The sequence below is a fragment of the Sebastes fasciatus genome, chromosome 20, assembly GCF_043250625.1.
Source record: "Sebastes fasciatus isolate fSebFas1 chromosome 20, fSebFas1.pri, whole genome shotgun sequence".
Taxonomy (NCBI): Eukaryota; Metazoa; Chordata; class Actinopteri; order Perciformes; family Sebastidae; genus Sebastes; species Sebastes fasciatus.
The window spans coordinates 14,717,747-14,741,170 of NC_133814.1; the positions used below are offsets into that span (position 1 = coordinate 14,717,747).

General features: G+C 40.1%; 1 protein-coding gene across 2 annotated transcripts; it reads right to left on the bottom strand.

The window, feature by feature from the left end:
• Positions 1 to 740: 740 nt before the first annotated feature.
• Positions 741 to 8,070, bottom strand: LOC141758714 (glycylpeptide N-tetradecanoyltransferase 1-like). 2 transcript variants are annotated; one of them, XM_074620341.1, is made up of 12 exons: positions 7,977 to 8,070; positions 7,789 to 7,891; positions 7,447 to 7,591; positions 5,540 to 5,658; positions 5,295 to 5,386; positions 4,619 to 4,735; positions 4,299 to 4,469; positions 3,166 to 3,274; positions 2,822 to 2,992; positions 2,523 to 2,690; positions 2,211 to 2,348; positions 741 to 1,135 (listed from the first exon to the last, which is right to left on the bottom strand). In XM_074620341.1, exons 1-12 carry the CDS (start codon positions 7,994 to 7,996, stop codon positions 1,112 to 1,114), a joined length of 1,377 nt encoding a protein of 458 aa, XP_074476442.1. In that variant the 5' UTR covers positions 7,997 to 8,070; the 3' UTR covers positions 741 to 1,111. The 2 variants fall into 2 exon arrangements, with proteins under 2 accessions (XP_074476442.1, XP_074476443.1); XM_074620342.1 differs by lacking the exon at positions 7,977 to 8,070 and having other exon boundaries at positions 7,789 to 7,908.
• Between the last annotated feature and the right edge of the window lie 15,354 nt (positions 8,071 to 23,424).

Genomic DNA, 23,424 nt, shown 5'->3' on the forward strand with positions numbered 1-23,424 from the left:
CAGATCAGCTCTGATTGGTTGTTTTCCTCCGGTATGTGAAAAACTTTTTTCTGCAAATTTAGAATTCCTCTATTTCCAACAGGACCTGAAGGCATCACACAGCTAGGTTTATTAGTCATCTGTCCCTCTGCATCTCTTTGTCTCTATGTCTGATACTGTCCAACAGGCACACAAATACACTCATGATTTATGTTAGTGATTTTCATACGCATCCAACAATAAAATGCAAAGCAGGTGATGCCTGCATCTACACTCCCCCTTTAGTTGCACACAATAAAAGGCTCACTGTAATGTTAGGGTTGCAGTGCCCTCTGTTGTTCATATTAGACAATGTATGGACCTCATGGTTTTATAGCTAGTGAACAGTGGCTGGTCTAAAACAGGGATGTTTCTAGGATTCAAAGACATTGGAGGCTCAGCCCAGACCTCTGTAGGGGGATTATGGGGGGATCCTGCCCGAGGAATTAGTTTTTTTAATAAACAAGCTCTTTTTTGATGTGTTTTTTTAATGCACTCTTTATGGCACCGCATTTACATGCAAAGTGCATGTCTTAATCGTTGAAAAATTGCAATGTGTACCTCAAAAACTGTTGTTTACTTTCCAGATTACTTGTGAATTGTGTTGTTAAAAGTATTAGTCATTTTTAGTAATTAGTTTTAGTATTGAGTAGAAACAGAATACTTCACAACTGCTATAATTAAACATCTATTGACAAGAGTTGGAAAAACTGTTGAATGCATTTATGTTAACATTAGTTTATTGGAATATTAAAAGCGTTTTCTTTTACTCATACGCACACATACACTGGTACGTACAGGGTGTATTTTCTGAACTGCTTGAATGTGTTTACTCAATCCTCCATCATGTAAGAAACAATCATTTCCTGTCGCAGAAACGCTGATTGAAATTAGAGACATCCAGATGATGGATGTGTTTACAAATTAAATTCTGTCTTTATCAATTTGTGAGTGTGTTGTTTTATAGTTTGTCTGTTCATATTTTAAACCCAAATTCATTCTGGTGGTGATGCAGTTTGATGCCCACTGTCCTGCCGATCACTCTGGTACTTTCATCTTCACCACCCTTCACTCTTCTTTTAGTGGCAGCAGGTTAGTTGGGTAACACCAAGCCCACCTGTAAAACATGCAGCCATTACTATATAATTATGGTGTGACATTAAGAACTTGCATGGCAGACAATTGTATATAGCACTGCAGCACTTTGTATTTCTGTATTTTACCTGCAGTGTTTGTGTTTACAGTTTTAGTAAAGGTCACGATTTGCTGCTAATATCAGAGTGATTTTTTAGCTATAATGAGATAATTTCCACCGACCTTATTGTGTGGCAATAATAGGAAATGTAAATCATGAATCTGTTCTCAAGGATGATTTTTTTTGGTAAGGTAATTCTAGATGTGTGATTTAGTTTTTCTAGGACTTAACTCCTTGTTTGTACTTAAATTTACTGCATGACCAACGAGTTTTCCAGTGTGTAGTATACAATAATAGTGGAATGAAAAAGTTATATCTTTCCTGAAACATTTGCATAAGGAGGCATTACAAGTTGTATTTGTATTCATATTCAAGAGTTTCTTTCTACTCTGCTGCACCCGATTCGACTGTTATCAGCTCTTTAAATGGGCGGTATCAGTCGTCATAGCCTCATAGATGTGAGTCAGTGGAGCAACACGTTCTAACACGTAGAACTGAATGAAATGCAAACAAAACAGCTTGTTTAGGTTTAGGCAACAAAACTACTTAGTTAAGTTCAGGGGAATAGATTGTGCTTTGGCTTAAAAATAACTACAAAGTGAGAGTGAAACTTAAGGTTGTGAACATAAAGACGACAACGTGAAGTTGGTTTCACACAGGATGCGAAGTACTGTGTTCCACTCCATATGGAGTTTCACGGTGTCTAGACCACAGCGCATGACTTCCGCTTTTGCTCATGTCAGAATTACTATGATCGCCGTCGTCTTCTTTTATTCCTTCTTTCCGTGATCGCCTATGTGAATCAATGATAAAACCTATTAGTGGGTGTAGCAGGCCCCTTCTGACCCACATCTATGAGGCTTATAACCACTGATAACACCCATTTAATGACCTGAAAACAGTCTAACCGGCTGTTTTATAAGGTAGTGTGAATGACTTTGAAAACACAGAAAGACAGTAACGTGTCTCTGCAGTAGGATACTACAGTATTCAGTACCTTGTCTGGGCTCATAGTAGGACACATCCAGTTGTACAGGTAGTAATGAAGGCGCTTGTCGTCGACGCTGAACTTGAGCTTTTCCAGGAAACTCTTGTTATCCATCACATCGAGAGCAGAGAAGACGTCAAAACCTTTCTGTCAGTGAGGAAAAAGAGCATTTATTTTGTTACAACACACAGTAAACCATACAATACATAGAACCCTATTCAAATTTTGAGTAGATTGATCATATGTGTAGTTTGGAAGGGAGAGGTCTAAACACCTTGTGCACTTTTTAAATGAAGGGGAGTTTTATTCTGACACACTCACGGCTTTAGCCAGGACCAGTGTGTCCTCCACGAGGTCGATCGGGTCTGTGGCGGTAGAGGCAAGGTAGAGGAGATGAGCTGCTCTCAGGTCAGTGTGGACCAGGTGATTCAGCACCCTGGAGGAGACGCTGTAGAAACTCACCACGTCTGTCAGTGTACCATCATCACCCTTGTGTGAGAGGACAGGAGGGGAATAAGTTATTAACTACTACAGCATGGTGAGTTTAAATATTACAGAAAATGGACAGCTCTTCCTTCTCCAAAGAAATTAAAAATTGATGACAATTTGTAAGGTCAGACCTCCACGACATAGGTGTCAATCACGCTCTTCCTCGGTAGCAGCCAGTGCTCTACTTCCTGCAAAGACAGCACGGGTTTGAGGTGAAACTTGCGGAGGTTAGCCTGCAGTAGTGAGTGTATCCCCACAACATCTTCTTTAGTCATTGGCCGCAGACCTGCTGTCTTTGTCACCTGGGAGAGAGAGGAAGAAAAAACACGTTCAGTTAAGTGCCTGAATGATTAAAATCAGTATCTTTAAACATTTTGTATAGGGCCAAAAGGTGAGTCAGGTGAAAATGCTGTGACCATGTCAGACTATAATGGCACTGATGGGTTTTGGTCTCTAGGTGGCAGCACAAACTAACCTTAGGCACACGGTAGAACTTGAGAGCTCTCTGCAGGTTCATGTTCTGCCTCAGACCCGGGTAGCTCACCTCCGTCAGCTTTCTGGGATTCAGAGGGCGATTCCAGTACCTAAAGGATTCACTTTGTTCATTTGTGTATAGGGACAGTGAAGGTAGAATGTTTCTTCACAAGAGAAATACCAAAGATGAAGAAGATAAAGAAGTTTTCATGTTTTAATTAATTCTTCATTGTGTTAAAGACACTGCAGATTTGTTTCTTTTTCTCCATAACATGAGATATTCATGATAAGCCATTACCAATTTGGGATTTCACACTCAAAAACTCATCTAATCTGCTTCATCAGGACTGGGTGGGTGGGGTTTGATCCAGGGCTACCTCCTCTTAGTTGATTAGTCAACTAATCGGTTGTTTTGGTCTTAGTCGACTAAGATTTCTTTGGTCGATTAGTCATTTTTTAGGCTTTTTCATGCTGAATGACTTATTTCCAAGAAACTTATGAGCACATCTCATCTTGACAGTGACTTGGCAGCTCAGAAATAGTCAAGTCAATTCTATTTGTATAGCCCAAAATCACAAATCCAAATTCCAAATGCACTCTGCTGCTTTAAACAAGTACACAAAGATAAAACAGGAATCTGCAATGTTAAATAACCAAAATTCTTGTGTCTTTGGCAGAACATTTTGCATTCAAGTCAAAACCCATCCCTCCAATTAAAGAGGACCTATTATATTTATTTTCAGGTGGATAATTTTATTTTGGGTTTCTACTAGAACATGTTTTAATGTTAAAAAAAAAAAAAAAAGCCACTAGGCAAGTATTATGCAAATGTGTTACTTGGTGACATCACCACGTTACGGACAAAAAGGCGGGACTTCAATCAAGGCGTTTTCGGCAGTTCAGGTGTTTCTTTGGCGTGGACTTTGGGCTTTGTACCTTTGCAGACCTTTTACATGCACAAAAAACTATAGAACACAATAAAGGAAAGGGAAAAAGCACAAAAGCTTAATAGGTCCCCTTTAAGAAGCGTATCGAGTTTTTTTCAGGAGCTTTAAAAGCTAAAAAAAAAGCTAATTGTGGCTTCACTTCCCATTTAAATCAAATGTGGAATCAACCCTGAGTAGCAGCTCCTACCTGCAGGAGCTTATTGGTGTGGGCAGCACTAGGCCAGCTGTGTACACAGCCTGGTAGAGGCCCTGCTGGTTGACCCGTCTGGTGAGCTCTCGGATCAGAACTGGAGTCATCCGCTTGAGGCGCAGCTTCTTATGAACACACAGGAGTTTGACCTGTGCCATCCGCTTCTCCCTGCAGGAGAGCACGTTTTGAGCATTTGCTTTGAGATACTTTCAGGTAAAATTGCTACAGTTTTTGTCGGCAAGTGCAGTGAATATTAATATAGCATCATCAGATTTCACATAAACACACATCTTTGCATACATTTACGAGCTACTCACGTCTCATATATGCAGACATCTGCGGGAAGAGCAGCGATGAAGCCGACTAACTTGTTATTGGTGTCTACTCGCACGCCACAGTGCCACTGGGCCAGCCAGTTAGGAGGTTGTAAAGCCCTTAAGAGGAAGAGAATGACATTGTCTGCAAAATGACTGTGAATATATGCAGGGGTAGTTCAATAAACTCTAATTAAGGACAATATCCAATAAAAGGAATGAGCATGAGATGACTCAGCTGAATGAATACAGTAGCTTTCTTTTACCTCTGGGCCAAAGATCTGCGCCACTTCCTTGATTGCTCATGTTAATTATTCGTATCAAAGTACTTTTTTTTTCATGTTTTGATGTAAGTGTTCCCCGAAGTATACACTATATAATACAGATCACGGAGGAAAAGGCAGTCGTGAAGAGATTTGAGTAGCCGGCTTGTAACTGATAACGGTGTGTCGGAGGGTCAGGCTGGGAAGCCAAGAGGGAAAAATTATGTTGTCCTTTTTAGACTCTCAACACCTTAATTCCTTTAGTGCAACTCTGAGGCGTGTTGCAGTTGTACGGAGCAGTTTTAAGGTGTGTTACAGCAAGACGGAGCTGAAACATAGCATCTATCAATGAATAAAAGGGTAAAAGAAAGATATAATACATTCAAAATCTAGAAATCAAAGTGCTTGAAGCTTACCATTGCAGATACTCCGGCGAGAACTCATATCTGATCGTGTTGTCATCCTCTTCCATGTAGTTCTTATTGAGCAGAGTGCATAGCTCTCTCAGCTGCAATGATAGATGGAAAAAGAGTTGAATTTGCCTGAATTTCAGTCAATTTTTCCTGAACTTCACACTAAGAAAAGTCCAGTTCCTTACCTCTGAAAGATCAGAATTAGACATAATGTGTGTGATGCAGTTTACATACAGGAAGTCACTTACTACTGTAGGGCTGCTCAGGTCCAGAGTGTCCCAGGAGAAACCTGGAGGTAGAGAGTAGGGTTCCTCACGAACACCGGCTTCACCCTCTATTATTGGGCCATGAGTCACAACACTGTCACCTGAGGATACCAGTAGAAAGAAAACCAAATTAAATACGAAACTTCTTTCTCAATATTGTAATTATCGTGAATGATTTATGGACTTCAAGTAATGGCTTCTTAAAATGAATATGCTGTTATAATGACTATGCTAAAATAGCATTATAGGGCTTCTTCTTCTTACCGCTTTGTATAAAAGCATACATTAAAGTGTGCAACTGAGTGTTCCGTATCAATTTAATTCAATTTAATTCAATTTAATTTTAAATGCAATGTCATAAAGAGCAGCGGTGGAGTTAAAGGTATCCAGAGCGATGTTTTGAGGAGTGTCTCTCAGGTGCCGTGCACATTATGCACAACCACGGGGAATATGATAAACACGTCTGCCCGCAGATGTTGGTGGTAATGTGCTGTCAAAGGTATAGAAGTGTGCCGATAAAATGATAAAAGTAGCTCAAAAGTTGATGTAAACAATGTAGATTAGTTAAGGTAACACAATCCACCTACCAGCATCTCTACAGCTCAATAAGAGAGTTATAACTTGTAGGAAACCAAAGTGTAAAATTGACAATTTGCTGTTTTAAAGTGGGTTATGTGCCAAACTATTTCTTAGCTGGGAGGAGTTTCTGCCTTTAAATGGAAGTGAGCCCGTGGTTTGACGCTGCTAGGCAACGGCAAAATTAACGTTACTGTAGGCGTCTAGAAGCCACTGAGACTGACAATTTAGCAAGCTAGTGAGCGGGAAACGTAATGCAGTAAATAGAAAGGCAAACAATTGACTAAAATTACAATATATTCACTTATCATCGACTAAAAAAGGAACTTCCATGGACTCCACCATTCCCGAAAACGTTAGCAAATGCATTGAAACTCGTGAACTCGTGGAAATTTCCACTTACAAGGTCGTGAATATCACAAGAGAGGGGCGTTCATACGGACTCTTCTCGTAAACACGGTAAACACGACCCCATTTGAAGGCAGCAAGTAATGGTGCCTTCAAATGGGGTTGTGTTTACCTCTGTTTATGCTCTTGTGGTATTCACGACTTTGTAAGTGGAAAGTTTCTGAAAGCTCAGAATTTACGAGTTGTGACGTGTTTGTTGACGTTGTCAGAAATGGCGGCGGCCATGGAAGTTAATTTTTTGGTACATAATAAGTGAATATATTGTAATTTTAGTCGTGTATTGTTTTTCTTCCTAATTTTATAATATCTCTGATCAACGTGTTGATATTCCCAACTGCCTAATCCATTTACAACAGTAACGTTAATATTGCCGTTGATTAGCAGAGATGTTCTCACCACTTAACCACTTCAGCGCCAAACATATTGTGTACACGACTTCCCGTGTTGTAAACACAAGCTCACGAGTTTCATTTGAAGGCACCATAACTTCCTGAAGTCTCTGCTGGTTGCCTGGCAACTGCTCAGAGCCAAGAAATAGTCCAAAACATAACCCCCCCCCCATATAAAAAAAATTATATTTTAACATTGTGGTTTTGGTACAAATTAAATTAAATTAAACAAGACATAACATGTTAATTACTGAGCTTTAGAAGTGCTACTAGACGGATTTTGTTACCGTTGGACAGAGCAGGCTAGTTGTTTCCCCCTGTTTCCAGTCTTTATGCTAAGCTAAGCTAACTGGCTGCTGGCCTTATATTTAGTGGACAAATGTGTGAATGGTATCTCATCTAATTCTCACTGCAGAAAGCGAATAAGCATATTTCCCCAAAATATCAAACTTTTGCTTCAAGTATAACTTTGAGCCAATGCTTTTGTTTTTAGAGTATTCAGGAATAACTTCTCACCCAGTCTGGGGACGGGCTGCGTGTCCCAGAAACGGTACGTGTGTTTTTTGGCCTGCTGCAGGGTCTTGGGCAGATTCGGGCCCATGGAGAAGAGGTGGAGGGCTCTCTGGATCTCCTGCTGCTTCGTCTCTGGCAGAGAGTCCAGCTAAGGTCAGGACAAGAGAGGCAAGGACAAGTTACTATATAATCTTCCACCAAGAACATTGACGTTTGACTGGCACACAGCAGCATAAATCAGCTTGATTCCTACAGCCAAAACTGGTAATTTCAATACACCCACGCGCAAGTTCATGAGCATTCACATTGTCACAAACACAAACCAGCACTTAGAAAGACACAAACCATAGAAAATGGGTCCCTGGGTGTCTCTGGTTTCCAGGCATCTTCCTTCTTTTGCTTCTTTTTGCTCCCTTTTAGACTCTCATCCTCTGTCAGCTTCTTATCACTGAAAGACATTTTCATGAACTTGTATATAAGGGTGAATTTTACTGAATTAATTTTTTTACGAACTGAAGAAACAGAGAACTTACGACAAGTTTGAATCAGTCATTGTGAACGAGTGCGAGTCTTCGAAGCTGAGGGTGAATCGGGGTGTTTTTCTGACACTTTTTGTGGTTTTGTCAGCTCTTATCTCGGGGAGCAGCGATGGGAGGAGAGTCACCCAACCCCAACTCCCACCCAGTTGATAGATAACTGAGGACAATACTAACAATTAAATAAAACTTCTCACGGTCTTCATGTGTCATACAGCTGCTAAATACAGCACTGCGGCAGATTAAAGCTTATAGCAGCTTGATCCAGGCAGCGGATTTAATTGGTGAAAGTTGTCTAATTGCAGAGTTCCCATATAGTCCTAAATTTAAAAGTCAGCACTTTTTATCCACAACTTTTATATCTCTTGTGGGCCCGATAATAGTCTGTGTTCAGTATAATGTACAGTATGTTAACACTGACTCAGCAATTTGACCTTATTGCCAAGTTGTTGTCTGTTATTATATACAGAGTAATGAAGTAAAAGTCAAGTAAAAGTCATACAACTGGTCACATTTAATTCATTTTCATATAAAGTTTCATGCAATAAACATAATTTGAAATAAAATTGACTCTAAATTGCCCGTAGGTGTGAATGTGAGTGTGACTGGTTGTCTCTATGTGTCAGCCCTGTGATAGTCTGGCGACCTGTCCGAGGTGTACAATGTCAGCTGGGATCAGCTCCAAGCTCCCCCACGGCCCTGAATAGGATAAGCGGTTACAGATAATGGATTGGTGGATGAAATAAAATACACAGCAAAGCAATAAAAATATATATATAAGTAAATTATTAGTGATTATAACAAAATGTTTCTTTCGCTGGTTTCTTTGCAGCTGCATTCTTGCTAAAATATATTTTCGAACTTTTAGCTTTTGATGATATATGTCTAGATATTTAGGGATTTTCTCTGATTTGGAACCATAATTTAGACTAATCAGCCTTTAACAAAGAATACAAATGAAGGAAACATATGTGTATATATATGGAAAGATATGTCTGAAGCATTAAATTAGACTGAAGAAAGGGTAAATAAGGAGGAATGGCAACCTTTCACATAATTATTTATTTGTAATTAATATTGTAGTATGTTCTTTTTTATTTAATTATAATTTTTTAAAATGTATATTTTTTACATTTATTTATTTATCTATTTATTATTTCCTATGTTGTCACTGTGTTCTGTTTTTTTCTTGTCTTTTTCTTTTTTTTTTTTTTTTTGTGTACATGATATGTTGCTGAATATGTCATGCAGAATTGTGCCACCTTCTGAAAAAAATCACAATAAACAAAAACCCACCACATTCTTTCAGAAAATATTATAAAATAATATTTAGACAAAATAGAATAAAAAACAAGCAGATTTAATTCCCAATTTAGCTTTGCTTTATTCACTACTGAGGAAGGATAATAAGATTTGCCTGAAATCAGGAGCACATATTAAGTTATGGTAATGCCAGTGAAGCAAATCTGGATTTGAGAGAGTGTGTGTTCTTTATCAAAATAAATGTTTGTTGCCAAAATAAAAGTAGCCCTAAATGGTAAAAAGTATACCAAAATAAAACAAAAGGCGGAGAGTTATGTAGTTTTTTCTCCTCTTTATTAAAGAGAGAGGTAGTCTAAATTGTCTTCTACATTTACATTTATTGTAAAATAAATAGATAAATAAATAAATAGATGAATAAATAAATAAAAACATTAAAACATTAAAACATTAAAACATTAATACATAAATTAAATAGTTACATCAAAAACATGGCTTTTGTGTGCGTCATCCGCAGCCAAGGAGCTTTCACCTGGCTGTATTAATTGTTTATTAAGCAACTTGTTCAGAAATAGTACATCTCTTGAATAGTGCATTTCTTGTATTGTGCATCATGTAGGCTACCCTCTCCTCTGTAGACCTCAAGAGAGGTTTAGTGCAATCCCTGTGGAGTCTGTTGCATGCTGCTTGGATTTATCTGGGGAGCATGTCATTTTTCTTATTTACATAGCCCAATATAACAAATTTGCCTCGAGGGACTTTATAATCTGTACACCATCCTCATGAGCCCTTTCTTGCCTAATACATGTATAACCACTTGTGCTATAAATGTTCCTATCACCTTAGATCATGCTTTTAGCTGTAATATACACGTATACAATAGATTTTTCTTTTGTTTATAAAGTGCAGCCTGGAGCTATTTCTATCTTCTACTTCATGGTGTGGTATTATCCTGCCACTGAAATGCAAATCGGAGAACACCTGTCACCATTTAGGGTGATGGAGTGGAAATTGTGCAGTCCTATAAGAACTTGGGAAAAGCTCATACACGAGTGCTGCTTTGACAACAAAGAGGTGCATGACAGGGCCAGGACAGGAGGTGTTTCAACATGATGCAACATACATTCTGTGCCGGAGAGGAAGCAACCCCGTCTCAAGATGCAAGCAGGACGACCAAATTGGTGACTGGCTCAGCTGCACACCCTGGAGGCAGCCAAGCAGAGGATGAACGCTAAATGAAAGCCTCAATTGAACAACACGCAGCACGTCTCTAGTGAGCTGTTGCAGCCTCAAATACCCTGTATATTTATGTATACATCAAGCATTCACTTTTGATTTGTTTTTAATGTATCTGTGTACCATTTCTGTTCCCCAATGGTCATTAAAATTTCATCTCATAACTGTGCTGGAGTCCTCTTGAGTCACTGAAGGAGTCACTCAGGTTTCTCACGATGTGGAAAAATAATTTTGTCGCTAAGGTATAGGTAATTCAGTTTGAATGTATTAATGATTTCAGTCCACCCGTGGTGATTTACTGTCATGCTCCACACGCTGACAGCAAATATACTATCTGGTCATGTCAGGGGAACTGATTACTACTGTGATGCACAGCATAAACATGTCTGAATGTATATACATGGACATAATATGATCACTTTCCATTAAACCCACTCACACAAAGGTAACAGGTGCTCTTAGAGCATAAAGGGCCTCTCAGCACTCCAGGCATCCTCAATAATATCAACTTCACTGCTTCAATAATGTGTCTGAAAATTCAGAAAGAATCACTTTGATATATAAAAAAAGATATCTTGATTGAGTGATTATTTTGGCAGTGATAGATTTACATATTAAACATATTAATAATAAGTGTCAGAGCTTTCAACTGCCTCAACTGATGATATCATTTTTCCAAGGTGTCATATAAAAAGACAAGAGATGTAATTGCGCTATTAATAACTGCACCTTCTAGTTAAAGAAGCAGAGCCACTATAGTCCACCTGTTTAAGAAATAAAGTACTCATCACAAACAGTGCTTATTCAGTCTGTGAAAATAGTTCACCGGAGGGAGCTTTCCAAAGTCTCTAAAGATAACTCTGATGATGTCTTCTGGGTTATTTCAGCTTCGGCTTGGACGTTATACACATTTCTAGCAGAAAGCATGCGTTACAAGCTGGCCGTGTGAAGTTTGACATGAGCATTTATCAGGCACGATAGGTCAAATGAAAGATGCTATTGAGATGCATTAAGGGGAATCAAGTGTTTTGGCTGCTTGAGACTTATACTTGAGACTAAAAGTCAGAATATCTCAGGCTCAGGTGCTTCTTCTTTTTTTTAAATCTTAAATCTATTTCTTGTTAAAAAAATTCTGTAGACAAGACAAAATAAGGAAATACTGAGTCACAATTATGAGATATTAAATACAAACTATGAGATTAGAGATTCCCTTATCCTTAAAATTAAAGAGGACTTTAAACTGCCAGATGTGAGGAGCAGATTGAGATTGAGGAGACAGAGGAAACATAAAGTATGTTTTTCTTTTTCTTACTACTACAACATATTTGTAAATGTAATTTTGCAGGTTTACTTGATTTAGATTATTCTGTAATTGCAATGAATGTATGCAACATTATCCCTAAAATGTCATATATTCCTACCCAGGCCTGTAGATGGTGCAAAAACACCTACAATAATTAAAAAAAATACAGCAAACCAATGACAAACTGCAGAGTGGCAATTTGTTGCTCTCTGCTCAGGGGATATAAGGATAACAGTTCACACACACACACACACACACACACACACACACACACACACAGTCAGAACCATTACTAATCTGTAAATAGATCTGTGTTGCTGTGATCTCCCTGCCGAACAAGATCCTCCTCGCTTTGCCTCGCTTTCTCTTCTTCTTCCCCGTCTCCCTCGTCTGTCTCGGTGTCAGTAACTCTGTTGTTTGCGAGATTGGATGAATGAGCAACAATCTCTGCATCTCTCTTTCTCTCTGCTGACTCTTGTCTTTCAGTTTCTCTGACTCACTGTCTCTCAGATTTCTCTTTCAGCCTGTTGTTTCCGTCCTTGCCTCATCCTCTCCCTCACTTATGCATTTAACTCAACGCGATTCTTCTCGACAGTCGTGACTGTCAAATAAGTCGTCACGATCTCCAAATATATGGTAGATATTTCTAATCAGTGCATAGGACTGATAAGGCCATTAAACATTTATTTATCTTTTTGTACTCAGCCAAAATGATCAATAAACGTAAAGCAGCAGAAGCTCTTTTCTTGCTTATTTTATGTCTTTGTTTCTCTTTTTCTTCCTCTAATTATTTCTTTAATTGTCTCTTTAACAGGATAAAGATAAATGGAAAAACAATGAAGTAATATAGCACAAGTAGAGAAGAGTAATAAAGCCAACAAACTGGCTCAGTAATGCCCGTTATACACCAATGTCTACCAAAAGTTTGCTAACATTGACGACCAAAAGCTAATGGCCATACCAGACCAAGTACGGCTGAGTGTATTGAACGGGGCGTTTTATTGTCTATCAATTAAAATGTCTATTTAGTTTTACAATTACACCAAGTTGCCTTTATTTCCCACATGGCACTCAGTAAAATGTTGTTGCTGATTTCAGACAGATTGAAGGATAACATGCTCCTCCAATCAACCACTCATAAAACTTACAAACCCTTTCAGGTGATGTCAAATATAGATAAATGTCATTCGGATATAACAAGACAATTTTAAATAGTTTTTTGAAAGGGGGCATTTTGCTTACCTTGGACGGCAGCTGGATACTCGCGATGCCATGAGATCATGCACAAAAGTCTTGCGAGATGGTTAAGGTTAGGCATTGACCTTGAATGGTTGAGGTTAGGCATTGACCATGAATGGTCAAGGTTAGGCATCGACCACGAATAGTTAAGGTTAGGCATTGACCTTGAATAGTTAAGGTGAGGCATTGACCTGGAATGGTTGAGGTTCGGCATTGATCTTGAATAGTTAAGGTTAGGCATTGGTCTTGAATAGTTAAGGTTAGGCATTGACCTTGAATGGTTAAGGTTAGGCATTGACCTGGAATGGTTAAGGTTAGGCATTGACCTGGAATAGTTAAAGTTGGGCATTGACCTTGAATGGTTAAGAGGATAGGCCATTTGGCAGCAAGTCTTGCGAGAGCTTTTTGCAAGTTTCCCCAATTTACCTTCTAGACACGACCCGAAGCAACTGTTCGTTCTAAACAACAATGAGTAAGTAATGTAATATAATGAGAAAGTTTGCTCCGGCTGGTGGGCGGTGCTTGGTATTTCCTCAACTGATCTCAACATGGCTGCTGGGTCACAAACTTTCTCATTTTACAGCTAAACAGTACACTACAAGATGTACAAGATTAAATATTTTAGGCAAGAAATAGGCATTACAGTAACAGAATATTATTAGTATAGAACACTAGTTTGACCGTTTGATTGGAGTTTGTGAGTGATTGACAGCTGCTCAGAGACGACAGGCTCCAGCTCGGCTCTGATTGGTTTGTTTTTCATTGTTTTCATTTTATAGAAATAACTTTTGTGAATCATATTTGCTCCAATTCTATACCCACTGCAGCTTTAATGTAATGGTTGCATCTTCCAATATCAGTGTTCTTGTTTGATGAATAGGTTGTGGAAACAGTAAAACAGTTTTCTGTCAGGGCAGGAAGTATGCTATCCATCCCGCACTTCCTCCCACAAACTTGTCACTCACCCTGATGGGCTGTCTACCTTAAAAAACGGTGTCTGGCCCGAGGCTGAGCTAACTGCCTCCCCCCCGAGGGTGAGGACAAAGACAAACAAACGGGATTTTCACATGAACACACAGGCTTAAATTGATAAATAATACATCCCTTTTGCTCTTTTTTTGTTGTTTCGACATCAAAGGAGTTCATGTTGTAACATGGAGTAAGCCAACCTGTGGGATCAACTCCTGGAAAGTTGAAACTTTTTTCAAAATAAGCCATAGAAACCAGAACTCAGAGTCTAGCTCTCTGGTTAAATTGGAGGAGGCAGCATGAGTCTCTGTCCAGCTTGCTGTGGAATTAGTGCAAGCCTGGCTCTCTGGGTCCTAATCAACAGCTTTTCATTAAAGAGTCCAAGATGCTACTTTGATGTTGCCAACAACGCAGAAAATGAAAAGCTTGGTTTTGTCCTGATTGGAGCATCCTCCCTCTTAAATCACGCAACCGCAGGACCTTGTTTGTTGCTATTATTTGACCGTGTTGCCGGCCATGATGAGTGGACTGGACCGTATTTGCATTCCCCTTGAGCTCCGAGCTAAATCCTCTCTCTCTGTGCCAGATTCTGTTGTAGAAGAGGTCTAGCGTTCAATATCGAAGCTGGCCAGCTGTGTTATTGGCAACTTGTCATTTCTGTCCACCTTTGTCCGTCTTACATTTAAGGCGTGTAGCGGGCATTACGGTGACAGTAACAGCGGGCGGACAGGATTCAGTGTTCTTGTTCAAGGACACGGAGGATAACTCTTGGAGAAAATGGCTGTTGTGGGAGATCGAAACATTGACTTTACAATAATGACCATTACATCTACAGCCATGGATAACCTCCATCTCACCTTTCCTTTCTTTCTGCCTCTCTCTCTGTCTCATTCGCTTACTTTATCTATTCCTGTAACGGAAGATACTTTACCTGCCTGCTCTGCACCTTTTTTTTAAATTTCATTTGGCCTCGACTGGAAGTACAAAACATCCTGACAACTCTCAAGGACAAACAAGACACAACAATCAAATGAAAAAGTTAATTACTTCATCATCCTTGACTGCTCTTAAAAAGTTGGCAGGACTTTGGAAACTTAGTTGTAGTGACGTATAAACCATAAACTGTATAAAAAGAAGGACAACGTGACAGCTCCCCATTTGCAACTTTTTATCAGACATATCTTGATTAGAAGCAGCTATAACAAAGCTGCAAACGCTGCCTTATTTCATGTATGTATCATAACAACGGCTTGTATATCCGCAGTCCTCGGTCTTCTGGTTTCTATTCTTGAATGACAAATAAAGACTACCGCCGCCTGTTGGTTTGGAGAGTTATTACATCTCATGCAGGCGCAGAACGTCCGTGCTGACTGGCCATCGGCTGTAGTCTTCGCGGTGTGTTCAGGTGCAACTTGTCGGCCAAAACAAATGCGACGTGAAGCGACGCAACAGACGGCCTTCGCCGCCGCTACTTCTCTGATGTCGGGTTGGTGTGTCCCCATGTCAATGCGGTGCCTTCCTGTATTCCAGGCAGCAATGTCATTATTTTTAGCATCAAGTAAATTCCACATTATAGCATTTGATATGAAATAAAATGAAATAATAATAAAGATTATCCAGTAAGGGGCCAAATGAACACACCACGCAATGATGACTTTCATGAAATAAGCCGATTAAGAAACTATAATTGGAAACGCGGCAGAGCTTTAATGCCTATTTGATCTAAGTAACGTTTCACCTATAGAATGATCAAATTATTTACAGGAATGACGACTGCCTGCTGAGGGTGCCAATTCACAAATAATACCGAGGTCAGAAAACTCTTCATACAATAATACAAATATAAAGCCTATAATCTATGAGCACTGTACAACAAAGACGGCTTTCTGTCTGCATTTGGCGGACAGTCGTTTGGCATGAGGTGATTTCATCTTATACCATGTGGGGAACTTGTGGCACAACACTGAATCAGAGCCTTGTTGTGTGAGCTCAGTGTTCATATTTTCTTACAGGGTACGTGGCCCGTCACTTCAAACCCTCTGGCACTGCCTCTCTGACAGCTACAAAACTCGGGCATGTATCGTTTTCTAAAAAATCGTTGCCAAGAATGAGGCCACAATAAATCAAAGTACAATAGAAATGCATCACTGTGTTTGTACAGTAAATTAAAGTGTGGCTTACTTTTTCTACATCCTGCCAAGTAGAAAGAAAAAAAGACACTAGGAATGAGTGTGTATATAAACTCCTTTGAGCTCAGCAAGATCTCCAATATTTGATCACTTACAAGTACAGTACTACATTTTGCTGTGATTCAAAGTACACATTTCATTTGAAACACATTTACAATTTGCTGCTACATCCTGTTAATCCTTATATCAACTCAGCCAGTTTCAGACCCTCAAGAATCATTTCAGTTCAGTAGGCTAAATAAAAGCAAGTAGTGCACAATTCACTGCACTGATTCAGGGCTGGCGCTGAAAAGTAAGTAGCTCGACAGATCAGCACAAAGCTGTTTTTTGTCTCCTTATTGCAAGGTCACTCTTGAATACATTTTATTTCAACATAATTGATGGGGCGGCCGTGGCTCAGGGGGCAGAGCAGGTTGTTCCATTAATCACAAGGTCGGCGGTTTGATCCTCGGCCCCTCATGTCTGCCTGTCCAAGTGTCCTTGAGCGAGACACTGAACCCCAAGATGCTCCCTGGGCGCTTCACAGCCGCCCACTGCTCCTAATGCTGAGGATGGGTTAAACGCAGAGGTCAAATTTCATGTTTGTAGATTCATATTTAGTTAAAAGAATAGTTTTCCATTTTGGGAAATACACTTATTATCTTTCTTATCGAGAGTTTGGTGAGAAGATTGATACCAGTCTTTGTACATACATGTAATTTGACCTCTGCATTTAACCCATCCTCAGAGTTAGGAGCGACTTGGGGTTCAGAGTCTCGCTCAGGGACACTTTGCCATGCAGACAGTAGGAGCCAACCTACTGTAGTGCCAACCTTGTGTTTAAAGGACGACCTGCTCTACCCACTGAGCTACCCGGTCGTGGTCCGTGTTCACAGTAGCGTTTTTTATCGCGAGGGATCGCCTTGCTTCCCAGCATTGGATGCTGGATAGGCTGCCACTAGACACAAGGCACCTGATTGGATCGACGCTTTCCCACGTGGGCTGCTGCTCCCAGCTTTCAAACCAATACCAACACGGCGGCTCGTTTGGAAACTTTCTTCTCTTATATAATGAAAATAATTCACAGAAATGTGAAATGCGAGAAATAAGCCATGTCGTTAAATCTGTCTTTATTTTTGAATGGACAACGCTTAGTTTAAAGGTTTCTCGGGAGTTTCCTAGAGGCGGCAAGTCGCGTCAGACGCCTGTGATTTGCAAAAAGTAGCCTAGACCTCAACTTTATGCAAATGAGAAGCGGCCGACGTGACGACCCGTCTCTCAAATTGCGCCACCACGCTACCAGAATGCATTGCACGACTGTATACATAGACAATGAATGGGAAACGTGGAAAGGACGGAGGTTGTGGACATATACGGGCGGCTCAGGTTGCCAGGCAACCAGTGGTGTCTCCGGGAAGAGATAGTGTGGCACATTACCTCCTGTAAAACCACAGCTTGTTGTTGTGTACGGTTTAAACAAACAAGATATGATGTGTTAATTAATTAGTGAGCTTTAGAGGTGCTGGTATGCAGATTGTGTTACCTTTGGAGAGCTAGCTGTATCAATCTTCTTTTGTAACTCTTGACAGGAAAAGCAAATAAGCATATTTCCCTAAATGTCTAAAAATATCCCTGTATTTTTATATGTATAAATAGTGAGTTACTTTTGCATTAGTTTGTATGAGGCACCACTTATTTTTCATGGTAACAAATTCCATTTAAACTTTTTCATTATGGCCACATTTTTCATCTGTAAAGTGGAGACTAATCTACCAGAATGTATATGCTGCATCTATTAATACCACTATATGCTCGATTATATTCTGGGCAGAAAACAAATTCTCTTTTGGATTTTATCCACGGTGGTTTGTGCATTACAAAATTCATCAGTCACTTCCATTATTCTAGCAGCCAAACTAATTTTGTGCTTTAAGTGAACCTCCATATGCTGGTTTGGGTACCTGCCAAAATGGCCGGTAGAAGTAGACGAAGCTTAACAACCCCAGTCAAAATTATTTACTAGCTTTTATTGGCTGTTGGCTCACATTACTTCGCCACACTGATTGTGTGCGATGTACTTTGTGTGGGATGGAATTGGAAAGAATACGAAAACACACACACTTTGCATCACTATGCAAACTAAAACCTGCCAACAATATCCTGCCATCCCTCTCTGTGTGTGTTTTGTTCTATTTCTTGTCCTATCTATCTTGTCTCCTCCTGCAATCCTGCATTTATAATCCTTTGTTCTCTGCAAAGAACTCTGTGACAAGCCTGTTTATGAAAAGCACGTTATAAATAAATTTGTCTGACACCGATATCTTCGGAATAATTTAGTAACCCATTTAAATCAGCTAGTGACCTAACTGAGGATGCATGCGCCAGTTTTTGAGGAATGCCAAAGCAGAAAAGTTGAAGCTTGAAGGAAAACAATTTTCACTCTGACAGCAGCAGCAGCAGCCTTTGGCTCCATTTGGGACTCTATTTCATCCAAATTTCATCACAAATCATCATGACAGAAGATGCAATGCTTAGACATCCCTCATATACCCTATTATTATTACCATGTTCTCTGCGTTTTCTGTTTCAGAAAATCACCCCACAGATCACCACAATCAATCCTCTCCTCTCCAAAGTTTACTGTAATCCTATCAATCTATTACTTGCCAAAATCGTCTATTACATCAACCTTCAATTTCAGTTTAAAAGCAAACCATGATCATAACGTTCTGGAAAAACCTCGGGGTCAGACGTACAAGTTTGTTTAAGATGACGGTTTGATCTGGTTTAGATTTCTCCGTTCTTACATCTGAATTTCACCGCAAATTAACACGACAGAAGGCCGAATAGACGGATGAAGTGAATAAATAAATGGAGGAGTTGAGGGAGGGATTAATAAAAGAGAAGCTGGCGTTGTTATGGGGAGTGTCAGTCTGCATGTGACTCAGTCTGGGAGCTTCCCAAATCACTTTGTTTGGAAAGTGATAAGACAATTAATACCATCGTCTTGGTTTTGTTTGCATGTGTGTGTGTACATAGACTACAGTACTGTATTGCATGTTTTTACACATTTTTATTGGGTGTTATGCCTAAATGTAAATCCATAAATTGTTTTTGTGTATTAGTGTTTCTAACACATGGACAGACACCTCTAAAGCTGGGCATACACTGTACATTGAGAAATGTTGTTGTGTAATTCCTGCTCCTACTTAGGCTTGCAGTGATAGTCGGTGTTACCAATGTTACACAGTGGTTTGGCATACACCGCTTACATCACGTGCCCAGTGGCCCCACCGTTGTTTAGCTTTTTTTTATAGAAATAAAACCCCTATTTAATTCATTTTGGTGTATCAGCGCCATGTAGCCTAATCAATACATAGTCGGACGACGAATACTATAAACTGAAAGTGAAAGTGTCTGCTCCATACTGAGTCTCAGCACAGAGGAGCAGGAGTCAGATTTCACACACGGGACGAGAGAGAGTTGACAGACAAGACGATGGCGGAGGATTTGGTTGGCAAAAAGCAAAAAGCAAAAGTGGCTAATTGGCAATATTTCGTATTTAAACCCAATGCTATCAGGGAACCATAATGGTAATGAGGCAATTGCCGTGTGGAGGATGGAACGATCACAGACGATGTATGTGGCGCAGCGTCGCCGGTTGGAAACCTGCGGCCCCGCAGCGAAAGCTCGACGAGAAAGACAAAACACACAGCCATCCGACGGTAAAGATCAAAGTAAGCTCTCCACACATATTGAGCGTCATCTTCTCTTGTAAAATGTCCGGTGTAATCGGTAACACCGGTGTTGTCACGAGTTTATCAACCGGTGGGAAAATTCCCTCACTGTGACATCCCTACTCCTACTGTACGAGTAGATTGTTGCAATGTAAAGCCAAACCTCATGATTTATGTGCTCACACTGTACAGTCCGATCGTCAGCCATGACGATACGTGTAAAATTAAAAATAAAAACACGGTCCGTCAGCCCCTGAAGGCCGTTCTGGCTGTTGTAAGTTGTCAATAAAGATTTGTTTGAAAACGCTGAAGCAGGTAAAGTTTGTCTGCTTAACAGAAGTCTGTACGGGTCACACAATGCCAACTAGGCAGAACAGCCCAGTCACACTGCAGGTCGTGAAATAGTCACGAAATGAAACCCAAACCGCGATCCTTTCCTACACCTAACTAAGTAGTTTGTTGCCTAAGCCTATCCGAGTCAATCTATTCCTTAACGGCGTAGATGGACTCGCAGGTGGCTAGGAAGACGTGGACAGTATGGCTTGTCCATCTTGCAGAGAGAATTGGAGACAATCTAGCTACGTTTTACTATATTTATTGTACATAGTTATCTTGATAGCTACGCTCTGATTACTGTAAAAAGACGAGAAATAAGGCACTGACGTTGGGGAATCGGCTTGTGGCTCTGCTTCAACTGTGCGAGAGCTCGTGGATGACCGACCAAAAATTCTGACATGTGAGAAATTGATCCGACTGTCCGACGGCTGGTCAGGAGGAGTTAATCGGTCCTTGGTCCCCTGATGTACACTGCATGGCAAACAACGCCAGATGAAGCTGAAATTTGGTCCAACTCTGAAATGAGTACATTGTATGTCCAGCTTTAGAAAGAAAAAAAGATGTGCTCCACACTTTTCACCACTTTTATGACCTAAAGTGAACTCTGTGTGTGTGTCTATGTGTGTGCGCCCAGATGCTTCTCCTTCAATGCAAAACTCATGATTCTCCATGAAAGCCTGTTTTTATTGTTCATTTGTGCATGAACACGTACTTACTGTAATGGGGGGAAACATTTGTTAGTGAGTGTGTGCATGTGGTTTTTGCACAAAAGCGTGTTTGTGTGTGTGTGCGTGCCATACAGATTAGCTTCTGATCCCTTTCGTAAACCAGAAATCAATAGGTCTCAGTCTGTATTCAGACGGTTAGACAGACAGTTCTGCTTCAAAACATCCAAACATCGCCTCCACTCCACATTCAGAGCACACAAATGTCTCTCTGACATCTATGAAAGACAGAGAGGGAGAGGAAGAGAGAGGGGGAGAGGGGGCAAAAAATAGAAAAAAAGAGCAGGAGGGAACAGGTCTATTTTTGACGTTGGTGAAAGGTGTGGAGTAACATAAAGACAGACAGACGGACGGAGAGTGAGGAGACATCAGCTCTATTTCCCTCCTTGGATTAAAGAAACAGAGAGAGTGGAGAAAGAGGCAGAAACAACACAGATACATAATGTAGAGCAGTTTTTGACATCTACAAAGACAAAGAGAGGCCTTTCAAGCTGTGACCCCTGTTGACAAAGATAAAGAGAGGAAGAGACAGAGTGGACAGAGTAAAGACGTCTGAACAACAACACAAAACAGAAAACATTTCTAGTTTGTTGTGCTGCACAACCATGTAACATCAAGGGTATTGTAACATTTTCATATAGATAGTTGTTGTTGTTGCCATACCACAATTATTTTATTTCACAAAAGCTTTTACTCTAGCTGAAAATGGGTTCTATGGGTACCCAAGAGTCTCCCCTTTACAAACATGCACACTTTATGATGATGCAGTTTGGGGCAAGAAACATGATATTTTTTGAATGTAGTATAAATGTGTTATTTTTTGCCTATTCTATTAATGATGTATTTGAAAATTTTGCCTACTGGGGTTAGGAATACAGTCTTCGAATTGCATAAATTGGGTATCACTGTAAAACTGAGACTCTTGTGGAGTCCCAATTGTATTCATGTGTTATGATATTAGTCCCCATAGTAGCTATTTCACCTCACTGTATAAAATGACCTGTTGTGACCTTTAGGATAATCAAAGTTTGTGACCCGGCAACCATGTTGAGATCAGTTGAGGAAATACCAAACACCGCCCACCAGCCGGAGCACACTTTCTCATTTTACAGCTAAACAGTACACCACAAGATGTTTCTGAAAACATTTGAGGTGAGAAATAGGCCTTACAGTAACAGAATATTGATTCATATTTGATCAGCGCTGCCTAGTTTGACCGTTCAGAGTTCGCGAGTGATTGACAGCTGCCTCCATTGAATGAACAGCCAATAGGAACGCTCTCTCCCTCTGAAATGACCTGTGATTGGTCCAAGTCTCCTGTCACAGGCTAGATTTTTTAAAGCCTGAAAACAGAGCCATGAGGAGCTGCAGAAGTCTAGTTTTCTCTCAGAACACTTGAATTACAATATGCTGAAAGATTATTATGGATATTTTTTCCTAATGATGCCAAAAATGTTCTGCCTTCTGCAGGTTTAAAGGGAATTTGGTTATTAGTGTTTTGGGTGTGTTGTTATGAACTGAAGTGTTGATCAAGTGGAAATTCTGACTTGCTGGAAGCACAAGATGAAATGTCACTAAGGTAATTAGGATTCAAACTTTGGGGGCCATGAATTTCTGTGCCACATTTCATGACAATCCAGTTGTTGAGATATTTCCCTCTGGACCAGAATGACTGATGGACTGACAGACTGGCTGACTGACCAAGCGACATTGCCAGGGAAAGCATGCATAGTGTCATACTCCTGGATGGGACATCTCAGGATAACAGGATGAGATGGCGTGCACTCACACTGGTGCACACAGATGAGTCACACATGCGGACACAAAGGCGTGCACGTGTATGCATATGGATGTGAACAGGTACAGGCACAGAGAGAGATTGTACATGCAGGGATCTTGTATGCCGAGCCAACACTGGCACAGAGGGACTGGCAACGCTTGGTTGACTGGCTGGCAGAGACAGAGGAATTGGCATAAAGGTGATTGAATGAATCCGTTGGTGTAACAATGAGAGTGTGGTTTTCGGGTATTATTTTAGGGGAAAGAGGAAAATCACATTATTCTGTGAATCAGGTTGAACTGTTTCAACTTCAGTTGAACTGAAATCACCCTGCGGAGCTTTCCTGTAAAGTCCTCTGCAGCACTGAAGGACCACCTGTTGGGAGCCATTATCTAAGAAATGAATATACTTTACATTACTGCCAAACTACCAGCCTTTTCCCAATTTCCCCTGAAGCATATAAATGTAATTTCCTTCAACCCTCGTGACTCTGAACCACAGAAATTGAACGGACTTGACAATCCAGTAGATGATGCTGCAATTGCTTCATTAAAGTAGGTCAAAGATTAAACATTTAGGCCATTCTGACACAGTTCTCTAACCATATTTTTTGTCTAACATGTAGCTACATACTTCTGAGACATTATAGCTGGCCCTAACAAAAACAGTCTACTATAAAACTAAATATATAA

Coding starts and splice junctions, on each gene's coding strand:
- LOC141758714 (XM_074620341.1), bottom strand. CDS start 7,996: ATGACTGATTCAAACTTGTC. Junction 7,892..7,976: donor ATGACTGATTCAAACTTGTC/GTAAGTTCTCTG, acceptor AATGTCTTTCAG/TGATAAGAAGCTGACAGAGG. Junction 5,659..7,446: donor GCAGCCCGTCCCCAGACTGG/GTGAGAAGTTAT, acceptor TGGTATCCTCAG/GTGACAGTGTTGTGACTCAT.